General features: G+C 37.1%; 1 protein-coding gene across 1 annotated transcript; it reads right to left on the reverse strand.

The window, feature by feature from the left end:
- Positions 1-13,099: 13,099 nt before the first annotated feature.
- On the reverse strand, positions 13,100-16,812 carry LOC115989312 (protein PHYTOCHROME-DEPENDENT LATE-FLOWERING-like). Its single transcript, XM_031112986.1, has 5 exons — positions 16,392-16,812; positions 16,153-16,341; positions 15,923-16,062; positions 15,145-15,183; positions 13,100-15,032 (listed from the first exon to the last, which is right to left on the reverse strand). The coding sequence occupies exons 1-5, from the start codon at positions 16,810-16,812 to the stop codon at positions 13,302-13,304; spliced, it is 2,520 nt and encodes an 839-aa protein (XP_030968846.1). The 3' UTR covers positions 13,100-13,301.
- Positions 16,813-17,011: the final 199 nt, after the last annotated feature.

Raw genomic sequence — 17,011 nt, forward strand, 5'->3', positions numbered from 1 at the left:
TGTCAAACTGGAATTAAAGAGTTAAAGGACTATACTTAAATGTCTAAGGAGGTGCAACTGGAGTGCTTGGGTCGTTTACTATGTTTGAAAGTTTCAAATAAGGAAAAAAATCAAAGAGGTAGAATCTGAAAAGGAAAAATCAAATTTGAGTACTGATCAGTATTTTCGGCATGAAAAATTATTAGGTACTCTCGGAGTACCATAAATGCATACTCCCACATCTCACATGAATGGTGGGTCTTACCATGAATTTAATTAGTAGGACCTACCATTCATGTGAGAGAAGGGAGTACGCATTTATGATTCTCTAGGAGTACACAATAATTTCCCTTTAGGCATATCTCTCCCCTCAAAATTTCAATTGATACAAGGCTGGATGGGTTGGAACCATGACTTAAATATCTACAACTTTCCAGTTTTGAGTTTTTCAGAATTCACAATTTTTGAAGGCCAAAATTAACTCATAAATTACTGCTGTAAATCTAAACGAAAATTAAAATAGTAATTTTCGAGAGAAAACCTTATATTTTCCTTTCTTTAATGGCAGCTAAACTCTTTGCTAGGGTTAGAGGTTATGTTTCTTCTATATGGTATGAATATTCAATGTGATTCTAGGATTTTAAGACAATAATATATTTGATTGTTCAATTAGCTTTCTTTTGATGTATTAGTTTTTCCATGCTTTCAATAAGTTCAATCATGTTTTTCTTATTGTTTAGATTAATTTATAATAGTTTCAAATAGAAATCACGTTTTAAAGTGAATGAGTTTTTTCTGGAAATTATTCTAACTGCATTATTAATCTAGGTTATCATGCGTTTTTGAATTGTCTTAATTCAACCAAATCATAAGTTTTTAATTGTATAAGAACAATCAATAATGAAATATATATTTTCTTAGATTACAAAGAATTTCATATCGATATAGAGAAATACTTCAATGCCCTGGTATTTATATTATTGATTTAAACCAGTTTTTATTATTATTCTTGTTAACAATCACCATGCAACAGTACTTTTCTTCTTCACTCAAATTGTTGTTTAATTACGTTGTCTTTGAATTTACCTTGTTTCTTGTGGTTTGACCATGGTACTTTGAAAATTATATTACTACGATCTCCTGCACTTGAGAGTGAGCAAGCAAGCTTTTATTTTTTGCCAACGGCTATTCATCCATTGGTGCCCGTACATTACTCCTTAACTATCTTGGGTAATGAATGTCTTTTATGGCTTTGTCTATCATTGATGTCCGTACGTTACGCCTTGCATTGAATATCGTTTAATTTATCTGTCGAGAGATGGACGATCTGGATAAATTAACACTCATCAGTAATGAATGTAGAGGCATTATAGACTTCAATGGTCTTTAGTCTGTTGGTTCGTCGGTTACGCTTTTTCCTGTTTGGCTCATTAACCGTTACTCATGTCATTTATGGGGAACTTATTTAATGTATGATGTAGTCGTTCATCACATGAACGATGTTGGCTTAATGGACAAAGCTGGCTTTCTCTCCTTTTGGACGTTGGTGATTTTTCTCCTCTCCAATGATGATGTAAAGCATGATGTAACTCAACAATAATGTTGCTAATACAAAAAAAATTAAATTTTAGTTGGTTATATTATATATACAAACATAGTTAAAAAGAAGTTAAGACAAAACTAGAAATAAACATATTAAAATACTCTTACATGACTATATGGCATTAAGGCAAGGTAAAGTAAGACATAAAATTTTAATTTAATTATAAGTTTTTTTTTTTTTTAGGAACAAATTTCATTATAAGTTAAAAACGAAAAATAAAATAAAATAAAAAGGCCTCAGCTTGATGCCCAGATTATATTGCCAACAAAAGAAAAAAAAAATTCCCTTTTTTAAAAGTCATAAGAGGATTGAGACAAATTACTAATACTAAAATTAAAAAAATAATAATACTCTAAACATCTAAATTTAAACTGGCTAAATTTGTCAATTGTGAATGATTAAAAAAAAAAAAAAAAAGATGGATCTATATAAAATCAATTATAATTTTAATATAGTTAATTATGTGTAATAAATAATTATTTTTACATAAATTTATCATTTTTTTTCTTTACTCGTAATCAATTACGACAAAATGGTACCAAAAGTTGTGTCATATGCTTATCAGCAACCCCGTCAACATATAAAATAAACTAGACGTGTCCTTAAATTTATTCTATAAAAAGGTAGAAAAAAAATAACCGTGTCCCCATAGAGATGCATTGGCAATGGCATGCGCAAAGATATGTCAGTCGTTTGTGAACAAACCAAGCCGTTGACATGTGAGCCAGTTAGAGAAGCCAGCGCCCAATTAGCCAGCTCACATAGATTCGTTAATAAGACTTTTCGACATACAGTAAAAGTAGTAGTAAAGTAATACTCTCCAACTACAATACACACCATCTATCATAGATATATCAAATCATCAAATATAATAAGATTGCTGCTGCTTGTGCGCACTTTGTGTTTGTTGTTTTGTTAGATTTGTGTTATGGGCGCCCCCACCAAGCCTCCACTCTTCTCCTCGTCCACTAGTTTCTCTCCGCCACGCCCTACCCCCCAAAGATATTATTATAAAAAAAAAAGTAGAAACTGACCACGATAGACAAAACAACCCTCTCTCAACATCGTTGAATATTCATTTAATAATGGCAATTCGGACATTTCGTTATATATCCTTTTCAACTAAAAGTATGCACCTTCAAAACCATTTGACAGTTGGGTTGGCTTTGTTTGTATTGTGAACCCACTCAAGAGCAAAACAAAGGCCTGTTTTATATCAAATAGGTATGGAAATGACATTTTGGTGTCCGTTCGGTAACAATTAATCTAACTTTTTGCTTAATACGTTTTGTTAAAAATGTGTTAAAGTGTATTCATAATTTTTTTAAAAAATAACAACGGAGAGGCATGAGTTAGAGGACCATGCAAGGCCTTGGTTCTGTCCAAAACTTATGAGATATTTTTATGTACTTGGTTTCCCCATAGGCTTGAGTCCGAGGACCATGGAAGGCCTTGGTTCTGTCCAAAACTTACGATCTTTTTATGTATTTGGTTTCCCCATAGGCTTGAGTCCGAGGACCATGCAAGGCCTTGGTTCTGTCCAAAACTTATGAGATATTTTTACGTACTTGGTTTCCCCATAGGCTTGAGTCCGTGGACCATGGAAGGCCTTGGTTCTGTCCAAAACTTAGGATCTTTTTATGTACTTGGTTTCCCCATAGGCTTGAGTCCGAGGACCATGCAAGGCCTTGGTTCTGTCCAAAACTTACGATCTTTTTATGTACTTAGTTTCCCCATAGGCTTGAGTCCGAGGACCATGCAAGGCCTTGGTTCTGTCCAAAACTTATGATCTTTTTATGTACTTGGTTTCCCCATAGGCTTGAGTCCGAGGACCATGCAAGGCCTTGGTTCTGTCCAAAACTTACGATCTTTTTATGTATTTGGTTTCCCCATAGGCTTGAGTCCGAGGACCATGCAAGGTCTTGGTTTTGTCCAAAACTTATGAGATATTTTTACGTACTTGGTTTCCCCATAGGCTTGAGTCCGTGGACCATGGAAGGCCTTGGTTCTGTCCAAAACTTAGGATCTTTTTATGTACTTGGTTTCCCCATAGGCTTGAGTCCGAGGACCATGCAAGGCCTTGGTTCTGTCCAAAACTTACGATCTTTTTATGTACTTGGTTTCCCCATAGGCTTGAGTCCGAGGACCATGCAAGGCCTTGGTTCTGTCCAAAACTTATGATCTTTTTAGTACTTGGTTTCCCCATAGGCTTGAGTCCGAGGACCATGCAAGGCCTTGGTTCTGTCCAAAACTTACGATATTTTTATGTACTTGGTTTCCCCATAAGCTTGAGTCCGAGGACCATGCAAGGCCTTGGTTCTGTCCAAAACTTACGATCTTTTTATGTACTTGGTTTCCCCATAGGCTTGAGTCCGAGGACCATGCAAGGCCTTGGTTCTGTCCAAAACTTACGATCTTTTTATGTATTTGGTTTCCCCATAGGCTTGAGTCCGAGGACCATGCAAGGCCTTGGTTCTGTCCAAAACTTATGAGATATTTTTACGTACTTGGTTTCCCCATAGGCTTGAGTCCGTGGACCATGGAAGGCCTTGGTTCTGTCCAAAACTTATGATCTTTTTATGTACTTGGTTTCCCCATAGGCTTGAGTCCGAGGACCATGCAAGGCCTTGGTTCTGTCCAAAACTTACGATCTTTCTTTTTTGTACTTGGTTTCCCCATAGGCTTGAGTCCGAGGACCATGCAAGGCCTTGGTTCTGTCCAAAACTTATGAGCTTTCTTTTTTCTACTTGGTTTCCCCATAGGCTTGAGTCGGAGGACCATGCAAGGCCTTGGTTCTGTTCAAAACTTATTGAGATATTTTACGCGTTACTTGGTTTCCCCTAGCTTGCAGTCGTGGACCATGGCAAGTCCTTAGTTCTGTCCAAAACTTATGATCTTTTTATGTACTTGGTTTCCCCATAGGCTTGAGTCCGAGGACCATGCAAGGCCTTGGTTCTGTCCAAAACTTACGATCTTTTTATGTACTTAGTTTCCCCATAGGCTTGAGTCCGAGGACCATGCAAGGCCTTGGTTCTGTCCAAAACTTACGATCTTTTTATGTACTTGGTTTCCCCATAGGCTTGAGTCCGAGGACCATGCAAGGCCTTGGTTCTGTCCAAAACTTACGATCTTTTTATGTACTTGGTTTCCCCATAGGCTTGAGTCCGAGGACCATGCAAGGCCTTGGTTCTGTCCAAAACTTATGATCTTTTTGTGTACTTGTTTTATTTTTCGACCACGAGCCCCTACACCAGGGCCCACGAGCCCCTACACCAGGGCGGGGAAAGTTGGCATGAGGTTGGAAGCCCCTAGAGACGCCCGCGCCCTTAGCACTGCGAGGCGTAGCCCCTAGCAGAAGCTTACGTCGGAGCAACAATTATATGTCGCCGGAGACGGAGGAGATCCCAGAAATTTCTGCTTGGCACATGAGTTGATTCCACCGCCACCTGCGCCAGCGCGCAAGCTTCCCACAGACGGCGCCAATTGTAAGGACACAATTCTCTAGCGGCCCAATAAGGATGTTGGGCTCGCGCATGAAAGATCCCTCACAATATGATTTGTAGAGAGTGGGCTTGAAAAGCTAGCCGTTGGTCGCGGGGCGGTGCCCGGTCCTGGTTTTAGAGGAATTCGTGTAGAAAAAGGATTTGGGCTTGAACGTTTGAGCCCTACGGCATCGCATCCTATGGGATGGGCCTCCTCGGACTTCATCCGAGGACCGTTGGGGTCTTACCCCGGTTACCCGACGATGGGTTTCTTCTGTAATCTCAGGAGTTGTTAAGATGTTCTCCCCCAGATCGTCTCCCTTTTTTGGAGATGGGATCTCGCCGCCCCCCACTCCTGTGGTTTACTTCCTTATTTTATACTCACTTGCATTCGCTATCCTTCGTCCACGTGTAGGGTCAGTCTTTACAAACACTGACATTTGTCCCATCAGTCCAATCCCGGAATTGTTGGGGATGGTTTGATAAAGCTGCAGAGTACGGCTCTGTCAGGCGCTGGGTCTTATCTGGAAGGGTAGTAAGGATAACCTCCCCAAGGTATCTTGGATCTCCTTACGAATTCGTCCCTATACCAGTTTCACCCCTTTGCTCTGGTGGGACTATGGACCTGCCGAGGACTACGCTGTCCTCGGCTGCCTCTCAAAATTCTTTTGTGCTCTGAGTTGTAGAGCTTGGGCCACAGCTCTTCTCGGATTGGGCCTTCAGACTCTCTAAGGGCAAATGGGCCTGGTCCACGAATTGTTGGGCCCCACAATATCCATCCCTCTTCTAAAATATCCAAAAATTAACTCAAACCAAAACTATAAGAGGGATAGAGAGTACATGTGATAAATAACTCAAAAAACACAACACCAAAGTGAATCATCCAAAAGTAGAGACACAAAAAAAAATTCATCAATATAGAATAGAGTTGCAAGAAAGAATTAATAAGAGAGAGAGAGAGAGAGAGAGAGAGAGAGAGAGAGAGAGAGAGAGCAATCACTTTTTTTTGGAAGAGAATGTGACACAAATAATAAAATTTATATAAAAGAAGATGAGTAGAAGAATATTCAAAAGAAAATGTATAGTTGTAAACACCAAATTATCCAAGTCATGCTATATAATAGAATAACATCAAATCATTCTGTAATTTCATAGGATAACATGTAACAAACAAAGAAAATAAAATTAAAAAGATAAACAAATTAAAATATAAAGAAATCATATCAACCTAAAGTAAATTTAAATATAAAAATTCATCAATCTAAAGAATTAAACATCCACCAAAAGAAAGAATATATATACATATATATATATATATATAGAGAGAGAGAGAGAGGGAGAGAGAGAGAGAGAGTATTCACCTTTTTGTGTGAGCAAACTATGGATTGAACGGAGTAGAAAATAAAAAAATTTTATAGTAAAAAAATTGGGAGAAGAAGAGTCAAAATAAAAGGAAGATGAAGGGATGAAGAAATTGTAAGGTTAAGGTATAGAATAGTAGAGAGACAAAAAGGTAAAAGTAAGTAAATGTTAGAAAATGTGTATTTGTAAAGTGGCAAATTAATAAGGAGAAAAATAATTTAAAAAGAGAGAGAAAATATTAAAAATAAGTTAATAATGTAGCACTGATGTGACTTAATAGGATTACTTAATAGGAGCACAGCAATGTTAAACTCTATAAATATAGATATAGATGATGATATTCTTATATGTATATTAATTATTTAATTGAAGTCCCTCCAATTTCATCTTATCTTTCTTCTTCTAAAAAAATTTTCATCTTATCTCAACCTTTTAGCTCTTTTATGTTAGGTGAGAACTCCAAGTTGGGCAACCAACAAGTTTTTTTCTTGTTATGTGCTTATGTCAAAGTGAACTCTTTAGACGTATTTGGGATTTTGATTTTGAGAGATGTTTTGTTGAGATAGCCGATTGTTCCAAAAGCTTCTAAATCTATATAATTATGTAGCTATTTGGTTGACTAGGGAATGTCCCATTTAATGCGCAAATATATTATAACTTCATAAAAAACAATTTAAATGATTTTTATAGTTCATTATAAAACTCGTTAGGTAGTATTACTATTATATTTGAGAATCAGTTATATAATCATAATTAAACAATGGGCCAAAATATAAAAACACCCTATGATGTTTAGGTGACTTGCAAACTAACCTCCTATGATTTCAATTATTTTTTTAATAACTCCTCGGGATTTTCATATTTATAAATTGACCCTATGTTAAAAATTAAAAATTTCATTTTAAATTAAAATTATATAAAATTCATCTCCAGATTAGTGTAGACATACACCAATTTCCTCCAAATCCACCATCGTTCCTTTCTCCCAATATTTCATTAGGTATAAAAAGTGAAAACACAACAAAACAGAGAGAGAGAGAGACCAAAGATGAAGCAGAGAACTTAGCGGCTCTTGCTTCTTAGCACTTTCATTATCAAAAATCAAGCAGAATATTCAGGAGTATAAACTAACCTTAGTCCTCATATTGAGTCTTGAGTATTAACAAAGAGTAGTCTTTGCCTCCTCTTGCTAGGCTGACTTGTTTTGATTTCATGGTAAAGGGAAGTTCAATACTTCACAAAGGACACAATTATTTGTAGTATTGAGACTTTAAGGGCCGGGGTTCAAGTCTCCAGGAGGGAACTTCACACATATATACACTTAATTTAGGCTAGAGTATAATTCTATCTTGTTAAAAAAAAAAAAAAAAAGGTAATGAAAACTTAAATAAATTATGTACAAGGTTAATCAAAAGATATTGAAAAATATTTACTAGTTTAAACTTTGAATAGTGATGCTTCTTTGAGAGAACGTTAAAGACAAAACCAATGCTTAGATTAAAAAAAAAGAAAGTGAATAGTGATTATTGATCTAGGCCAATGGCCATCCATTTACTTGACTATTTATTTAATAAAGCACTTATAAGTTATGATTTAAGAACACAAGATAGTAGGAATATTTTCAGAATCTTCTAAAAATCCTTTTACTTCCTCATTACCAAACTGATCGGATACTTTGGTGACACCCAATCATTTGCCTACTTTGAGAAAGACTCTCTCATGCCAGGAGTTTTGACTCTTGAACCTTTTCAAGGGAAATGTACGTAATTCAAATCTCCCTCCTTCGATTATGGAATTAAAAAAATAAAAAATAAAAAATAAAAACTCTCTTTAATACCAAACAAAATGTTGAAAATAATACAACAATTTACTTTTGTGATAAAGCAAAATGAACAATGCACAAATCTAACAATAATCAATAACACAAATAGATGTGAAAGGAAAATACAATTAATAAATATTGAATATATATAAATAGAAATCTACAAATAATTAAAGACTCACAGACTAAATGCGTGAAAGGATGAACAATTGAGATTAAGTCTTGTGTTTGACACAATCTCTTTAAAGCAGATTTCGTCCCTCACACTTTCACTGTGGTGTTTTGAGACTTATGTACGTCTGCCTCCCAGGATAAAATGATCTTCAGCATGAAAAAGAAGTACATAAGGCCGTGCTCTGCGAACTACTCAATGCCTCTTTCTCTCTCTTTGACACAAAATGAATGAACAAAAATCTCACTGGGAGAGTTTTCTTTGAAAAAGTTCTTTTTTTCATGAATGAGGGACAATGAAACTATACATAACTTAAAACTGAAAACACTGTTTCAGAGATAACTGCTATATAGAAACTTACTGACTCAAAAATAAAATAATAAAATATTATTATTAATTGGATAAGTGGGCCTAGTTCACACATGCCTAAAGCCCAACCCAATATCCAACCCAAACTCATATTCTCTATCATTTCCAATGTGGGACTCAATGATTTTTACCACTTATAATAACATTTTCAAGTGAACATAGAAAACATCAATTTCTTATTCACTCCATGCTATTTTTCCAACAATCTCCCACATGAATAGAAATTGATAAAGCATAATGCAAATGATGATGCAGACACAGAGAGAGTAGAAGAAAAGTTACTGTATTGGGAGAGGTGGCTTTTGGCTTTGAACTTTCCTTTGTAAAAGACTATCAGATATACTAGCTAATCGGTGATCACGATGTTTTTGAACTGTCAGCCGTTTGTGTATACCAAGACAATAGAATTCACATAACTCCTTTTCAGACATTTTTCAATTCTTATAATTTTGTTCATTTCAGCCCTGAACATATCTTGATAAATTCAAGAAGTGCTTTAGAGAATTCAGCCTTAAAACTCTCATGGAAGCGGCCCACTTCACACTCATATAGGTGATTCTTATTAAGAGTATCCTGCTATACTCCACTTGAAATTCTAAGATATAAGAATCTTTATTTTCTAGTTCTCCTTTCCTTTATAGCTTGCCCTACTTAGGGACTAGGCTTTGCTTGACGATGGGCTTTGCTTTTCTTCAATCCATCATTTTTCCTGCTATCATCTCCTGTCATACCACTCTATCATTCCTGCTGCAAAATTGTTTGTCTCAATCCTACTGAGCCTCTTTCGGCCTGCCGTTTATTCTTCTCCCAATGGCCCAATACTGCCATTGGTTCTTTTATTACATCACTGACGGGCTCCTGTGTCTCATTTGTTTTCCCTTAGGCGTCCCGGGCCCGTTTGCTTTCCTTGGGCTTCATCGGCTCTTTTCTTAACTTTGCATTTTCATGGGCTTTTACTGAATTCTTTGGACTTCCCCGGCCTAATTACATTATCCCTTATCCTTGGGGTTCATAGGTTTGCCATCAACCCCTTACTTTATTTACTTTCATTATTTTGGACCTACCGTGGCCCATTCTCACTTTCCACATCATAACTGCCCATGGTTTGCTTTTTCTCTCTTTCCGGGCTCCTTTAAGCCCATTTACCTCCTCAAGGCTCATTTGTTTATCTCACGGGCCTGTGATCTATTATTCCTGCCGCTAGGGCTTAATGGGTTTTATATCTATTTGCCAACTCTTTTCTGTCCGTGTTGTTGGGCTTCTCCTTTCCACTTGGGCTTCCAAAATGGCCATCAACCATGAGATAAATTTAGTTGTAATTTCAAATATATTTTTATTAATGAAATAGGTTTTGATTAAAAAAAATATACTAGTTGTAAGGCAAATTAACAAAAATAGAGTTTTACGGGATGGGGTGGGGTTTTGTGGGGTTTCGTGGGGTGAGAAAGTTTTTCCCATCATGTGGGGCAGAGCGGGGATGGGGCAAGATAAAGCCATGCGGGGCGGGGACGGAGACCCCATCATTCGGCCCCACGCTGCCCCATTGCTTTAGGGATGACAATTTTGCCCCGCTCCACTTAACCCGCCCTTCTCCGCTTTGCCCCATGTGGGTTTTCCTCACCACGCAAAGGTAGTGGGGCAGAAATGGGGCAAGATTTTAGCCCCGCAGCACAGGGCGGGGTTAGACTTTTTAGACCCACCCCGTCCCGTCCCTCCCCATCCCCATCCTGCCCCATGTTGCTGAGAGGTTATAATTATAAAATTTTTCATACCTAAAACCCTACTATTTAAACAAATCAATATCAGCTTATTTTATTTTGCCTAATGTGGTTTTCGCCTTTATTTTATTGTGTTATACTATGAGTTTTTTTTTTTATTTTTTTTATTTTTTATGTTAAACACTTGGATATATTATTCAATTTTTTTTTTTTTTCTAAAAATTGATTTGATTTGATGGGATAAATTTAGTTGTAATTTCAAGTATATTTTTATTAATGAAATAGGTTTTGATTAAAAAATATTTGTACTGGTTGTAAGGCAAATTAACAAAAATAGAGTTTTACGGGGTGAAGCGGGGCTTCGTGGGGCCCCAAGGAACGGGGATGGGGTGAGAAAATTTTCCCCATCATGCGGGTAGGGCGGGGATGGGGTAAGATAAAACCATGTGAGACAAGGATGAAAACCCTATCCTTCAGCCCCGTCTCGCCCCATTGCCATCCCTAAACTTGTAGGCTTTGATCTTAGAGTCCAAAGGCTCAATTGATGTAAGTCATATACTTGTAGCCTCTTATTTGTATGGGCTACCCAAACACACCAAACGGTCCACCCTTGGGCCTTCTATGAAAAAGCCCCAAAGCCCGCAATCCCACCAACGAAATGCGCAACCCCACTCCAGTCCCAGCAAAGTCAATTGCACCTGAGCTGGATCTTAATAACAACTCCATGATCGACCACAGTATATGGAAACAAATTTAAGATTGAAAAATGAGATTATAAAGTAATGTTTATAATAATAAAAAAAATGTAATTAAACCAATCTTATATATTATAAATAGATTGTAAGTGACATTGTTAAGAATATACTATCACAATTTACATTATTAGCAGTACAAGTACTACTTATTCATCGTTTTCCCACAATATTTAATTTTTTTTTTTAAAGAAATTAGACAAGTTAAACAAAATCTCAATGTAAACTGATTAACTCACTAGTGATGGAAAATACAAGGTAAAAATACAATTTACTATCTATAAGTTTGGTGTTGTCATTTTAGTTCACTAAGTTTCAATTTTGTCATTTTAGTATGTTAATTTTGATAATTCTTTTCATTTTAGTCATTCCATTTATTAAAATTTGAGGAAGAAAAAATTGTTAAAACTCTAAAAACAGCACTGTTTTAAATCATTTTTAAATGTTACAAACGTGAAACGATATCCTCTAAGAGAACTAACAACATTTTGTTGAATGGCAATGAACAGAAGAACTAAAAATGACAATGTTTGTCAAAATTAATACACTAGAATGGCAAAATTTAAACTTAATAGACTAAAATGATAATTCACCAAATTTATAGGTGTAAATTGTATTTTTGTCAAAATATAACTAATTAGACCCACATGGGAAAAAAAAAAATTTTATTTTATTTTATTTAAAATCTTTGCTCTTACCACCGTATGATTCCAAGTAATCACTAATCACATTCCTCAATTTTGAAGTTTGTATTTCTCCTTACCATTATTCAAGTAATCTTCAATTGGGATACTAAAAGTTGTAGCTTGAACCAATTAGCAAGTACCTGGGTTGGGATGACATGATTGAAATTGAAGTGACTCCACGCAATTTAACTAATGCCAGATTTTAGTAATCCATATTAGGGTTATGACAAGATAATATAAAGTTCCAAAATAATCAAGCTTTCATATTATAGAATTTTCATTCTTCATCATGCCCACTTTTGCTTAGGTCCTTATTTTTTTTATTGAAAGATTGTTGATGACCAAGATCATTGACTTATAGGCTATAAATCCATATGATTAATCAAACCAAAGTCCACCCCTTTTGGGTTCAACGCTTGAATGGTACTTGTTATGCCTGTGGATCAAGAAACAGTGCCGTTGGGAATAAATCCTTAGAATGTTTGTATTTTTACATGTCTAAATTGTTCAATTTAATTCAAAGCTGATACACATTATGGAGAAAAGATGCATGTTTTTCTTTTCTTCGAAACTTGTAATTCTAACCTTTTGGATGGTTTTTGGGTTCTTTTCGTCTACTGTTTGTACATTTTACTCAGGCTTACAAGCTTGCATCATGCAAACTTTTATTTTATTTTATTTTTAGAATGACATGCAATCTATCTTAATTTTTCAGTAAAATATTATACACAGCGTTATACTATAAGTTATAACAACTTGTACTCCAACAATATAACAACTTAAAATCCAACCAAAAATAAAATGAATAAAAAGAAACTGGCATTAATTCTAGGTGTTGATTATGTTCTGATTCATTAAGATGCTTTAAATATGAGATAGCCCAATTGACAATGTGAGTGAGTCGCAATTAAAATGGCATCAATCACTAAAATAACAGGTTACAATACCATCAATTCGACTCAACTAAGCTTTAAGATTAAGACCCTATCCAAGGCCATATGCCCAGGTGTTCCTTCATCTCTGTAAAAATCATGTCTTTCCTTACAATGTATACTCGCAACAAAAACATCTAAATAATCAAGTTTTGTCATTCTAATTCATGACTTATTTTTAATATAAACTTAAACTAAAAATATTTCAAATGTCACATAATATAACATTCACAAAAATGAACCCCTTGCACTGCAACGCCTACAAGCTAGTTTATACACTTTGTAAAGCACAGGGCATTTTGAAATCAGATTTATTACTTTCTAGGTACTGGTTTTTCTGACTAAAATCAAGAACTAAAAATGACCTTCCCACCAAAGGCTTTGAACCAGCACTTGAAGCAAACCCTGAGACTTTTGTGCTTCACTATGCATTACTTACAGAATTGCCCTTATTCACACCTTGTAGGTCCATAGGAGAGTGGGCAATACTACTAACTGAACCGAGGGTCTGAGAGCTCAACTGTGGACTAGCTGGACAGGCATCTCGATTACCAGCACTCAAGGCATGGATTGCCCCAGAGCTCAGTTGAATGCTCATTGGTGTTCGTTGACTCATTTGCTGAGGACTAGCTTGCTGTTGTTGCATTTGTTGGTTCAGTTGTGGTATTACCATGGTCGATGGTGAGCCCACCTGCGAAGTTGAGACGACAGCCTGTAGTGGTGAGGTGGTTTCTTGCTGCTGCTGTAGCTGTTGTTGCTGCAACTGCTGCTGAAATTGCTGTTGCTGCTGCTGTTGCAATTGCTGCTGCTGCAACTGCTGCTGCTGTTGCTGTTGTAACTGTTGCTGCTGTAATTGTGGTTGCTGCTGTTGTTGTTGCTGTTGGTTCATGTACATACCCATCCCTGCCATCCCTGCCATCCCCACCATCAACTTCAGTGGACCCATATGCCCCATGGCTGCCCGTTGCATTGGGTTGATGGTAGTCCGGTTTAAAGTCTGACCAATCATTGAAAGACTAGAAGAGCCTGGATGTATCTGTCTGGCTGCTGAAATCCCAGCTAGGCTTGACTGAGGACCCCCTAACATGTTTGCTCGATTCTGTGCCATTCTTGCCACGAGAGCAGCATGTTGTGGATTCAATCCAGATCGAAGTTGCTGGCTTATTGTGCTGGTAATATTTGAAGCCTGGCTAAGATTCATTGGTTTCTGGCCAACGTTCCCTATACCAGAAATAGGTGCCATTGGTGCCGACATTCCAGTTCCTATTCCCCTAGCAGCTCCCATGCCCATGGCATTGCCAAGGCCCCCAAGACCAACCATGTTATTGCCCATGTTTCCCACACCCACAGCTGTTCCAAGTCCCATCATCATTTTCCTTTGTATTTGTGGCTGCTGTTGTTGTTGCTGCTGCTGTTGCTGCTGTAACGCCTGAAGTTGGGAAGCCCTGCTGTTGCTCAACTGTATGCTGGGATTCTGCCCGAAGTGTGAAAGTGTAGTTTGTCCAAGCATCATAGGTGACCTCTGGAACTGGGAGTGTTGCTGTGGAATCATAGGATGTTGGCTTTGTTGTTGTTGTTGTTGTTGCTGCTGCTGCTGTTGTTGTTGCTGCTGCTGCTGTTGTAGTTGTAGTTGTTGTTGTTGTTGTTGCTGTTGTTGTTGTTGTTGTTGTTGTTGTTGTTGTTGTTGTTGTTGCAGTTGTTGTTGTTGTTGTTGTTGTTGTTGTTGTTGTTGTTGTTGTTGTTGTTGCTGCTGTTGCTGTTGCTGTTGCTGTAGTTGTTGTTGCTGCTGCTGTTGCTGCTGCTGATGATGATGACGATGAAGTGATGATTGTGGGTCCAGCTGTTGTGACCTCTGGGGCATTGAAACCCCAGACAAGAGTCCTTGAGACATCTGTAAGGCCTGGGGGTTTCCTGGAGGCAGCATCCTTGCATTTGCTAAAGGATTCTGGGATGAGTTTAGAGAGGCATTACCACTGCTAGTTGGCTTTGCAACTTCATTTGATGGTTGACCAGAAACTGCTTCTGGATATTGCTGCATCTCAGCTACTGAATTGTGCAGGACTCCAGCAGCATTTGATTGGCTGCCTGAGGCAAGATTCATTTGGATTGGTTTTGTTCGGATTTGATCATCCACATGATATCCTTCACGTATCATCTGCTTGAGCAGATACCATTATGCACATTAGATAAAAAGAAGAGGAAAACAAAACACAGTAATTTGTAATTTTTTTTTTTTCTGAGCTTCAACACCATATCTTATAACATACCAGTGAACAAAGCTGCGTTGCAAGCAAATCGGCCAAATGCTGTCACAAGAATTAGATATCTAAATCAGAACGACAGAAGACACATACTTGCAAGGGGATAAGGGGGAAAATAAAAGAGAGTCTAAATATCAGGAAAACATAAAACTAACACTGTTGAAAAACTTCTTAGCCTATCAATCCATATCAAGCCATTGACTGCCAATCAATCAATAAGCCATCTCCTATCACTAGCTAATGGATGCTGGGAATATAACCAGACAAGATAGACTTTTCTAAATAAATGATGCAACATATCAATGAATTTCCATAAGGATTGGATAACATCATCACTGCAAAAATGCTTTAGAAGACAGAACATAGGCAATTAAAGGACAACTTCGATATCACAACAAGTGTGGTGGAGATGAAAATGCATTGATCAATGGCATAAAAAGAAAAGATTCAGTCAGAACTGTAATGGAAGAAAATTCGCAGGAGAAGTATTGGTAGGCTGATTTGGAGGACCACCAAAAGGGTATCAAAGAAGACTAGGGGAAAGTTAAAGGTATTCAAAAGGGTAAATACAAAAAGCAGAATAGAAAAAAATATAATTAGTAGGAAACACATTGAAATATTCCAGAGTCTAACTGAGGAGATGATTTTTTAACATGACTAAAAAAAAGGACCAAATACTGAAGAATCATTTGTGTTGATGACCCTAACTGAAAATGGCCACCATGACCAATTCAATAGGCAGATCCTTCTTAGACAGCAAAAATAGAAATTGTGCAGAACTCACTGTATTCGGCAATGTAGGAAGGTAATCCTCCACAGCCAAATAATCACCATCTTCTATTTCTCCATAATGCATTGCTACAGTACCACATGGCTTCTCTGACATGATCATCCTAGCTCTTACCCTATGTGAAGCAGTATTATCTGCAGAAGCAAAATGGAACATGAGGATAAGGTGAAAAACATCAAGACATAAGTAAGATTAAATAACTTGCAACCAATAGTACAACAAACCTGGCTCCAGAATTTTTATTATTCTTATTTTGCAGATATTCATGCTGCCACCTGCTAGTGACTTAGACAATGACCTTTCCAGCATGGTCTGATCAGCCAAAGGTGGTGTTCCAACTGAAGGACTGTTTGCATTTAATGGGACACTCATATTACTAACACTCATTGCTGGGGTCTTAGGGAGGGAATTTGATCCTGGAGTTAGCACTGGAAGATGTAATTTTTCTCTCTCTCTCTCTCTCTCTTTTGCTTCGCGGCAACTTGAGCCTGGTGTTGCCGTTGTATGGAATCATTAGCACTGGAAGTCATAGATGGGTTCCCACCAACAGTAGGAGCTGAGGTGTTTGCGGACTTCTCCTTTTGTGTTGCTCCAAGTGCAACAGTAGTCGAAACTGCCCCAAAATAAGTTCCAAGTGAACCACTAGAAAACTCCCCTGATTTTGATGATAATGGAGATTGAGCCAAAGCTCCAGCACAAATCCGAGGACTTTGCACTGATTTCCTTTTCTGGAGCTGGTCCTCCTTTCTTGCATCTTTCTCTACATGCGGACCTAGACTATTCCAAGCCGTTTGAGGGATATTAGATCTCATCAATGCATACTGTAATCGCTGCTGTGATTGCTGTGATTCCAGATGGCTTGTTTCTGTTTCCACCATCGGCATATTGAGGGACTTTAGAATAGTTGTGCACTGTCCTTTTACTTATATAAAAATTTAAAAAAAATCAAAGATAATATATTTTCAAAGACTATATTTTCAAAAGCAAAATAATAGAATATTAAATCCTCGTTAACTTTAGGACACTCGACATTCGTTTAAAAATCAATATATTTAAATAAGCTATTGTTTCTCAAAAAAAAAA

The sequence above is a fragment of the Quercus lobata genome, chromosome 5, assembly GCF_001633185.2.
Source record: "Quercus lobata isolate SW786 chromosome 5, ValleyOak3.0 Primary Assembly, whole genome shotgun sequence".
Taxonomy (NCBI): Eukaryota; Viridiplantae; Streptophyta; class Magnoliopsida; order Fagales; family Fagaceae; genus Quercus; species Quercus lobata.

Bases quoted from the DNA above. Each gene is read 5' to 3' on its own strand.
- LOC115989312 (XM_031112986.1), bottom strand. From the start codon at position 16,812: ATGCCGATGGTGGAAACAGAAACAAGCCATCTGGAATCACAGCAATCA. The intron at 16,063-16,152 runs GTTTGTTGTACT...TTGCTTCTGCAG, and splicing joins AATAAAAATTCTGGAGCCAG to ATAATACTGCTTCACATAGG. The intron at 15,033-15,144 runs GTATGTTATAAG...CTGCTCAAGCAG, and splicing joins CAACGCAGCTTTGTTCACTG to ATGATACGTGAAGGATATCA.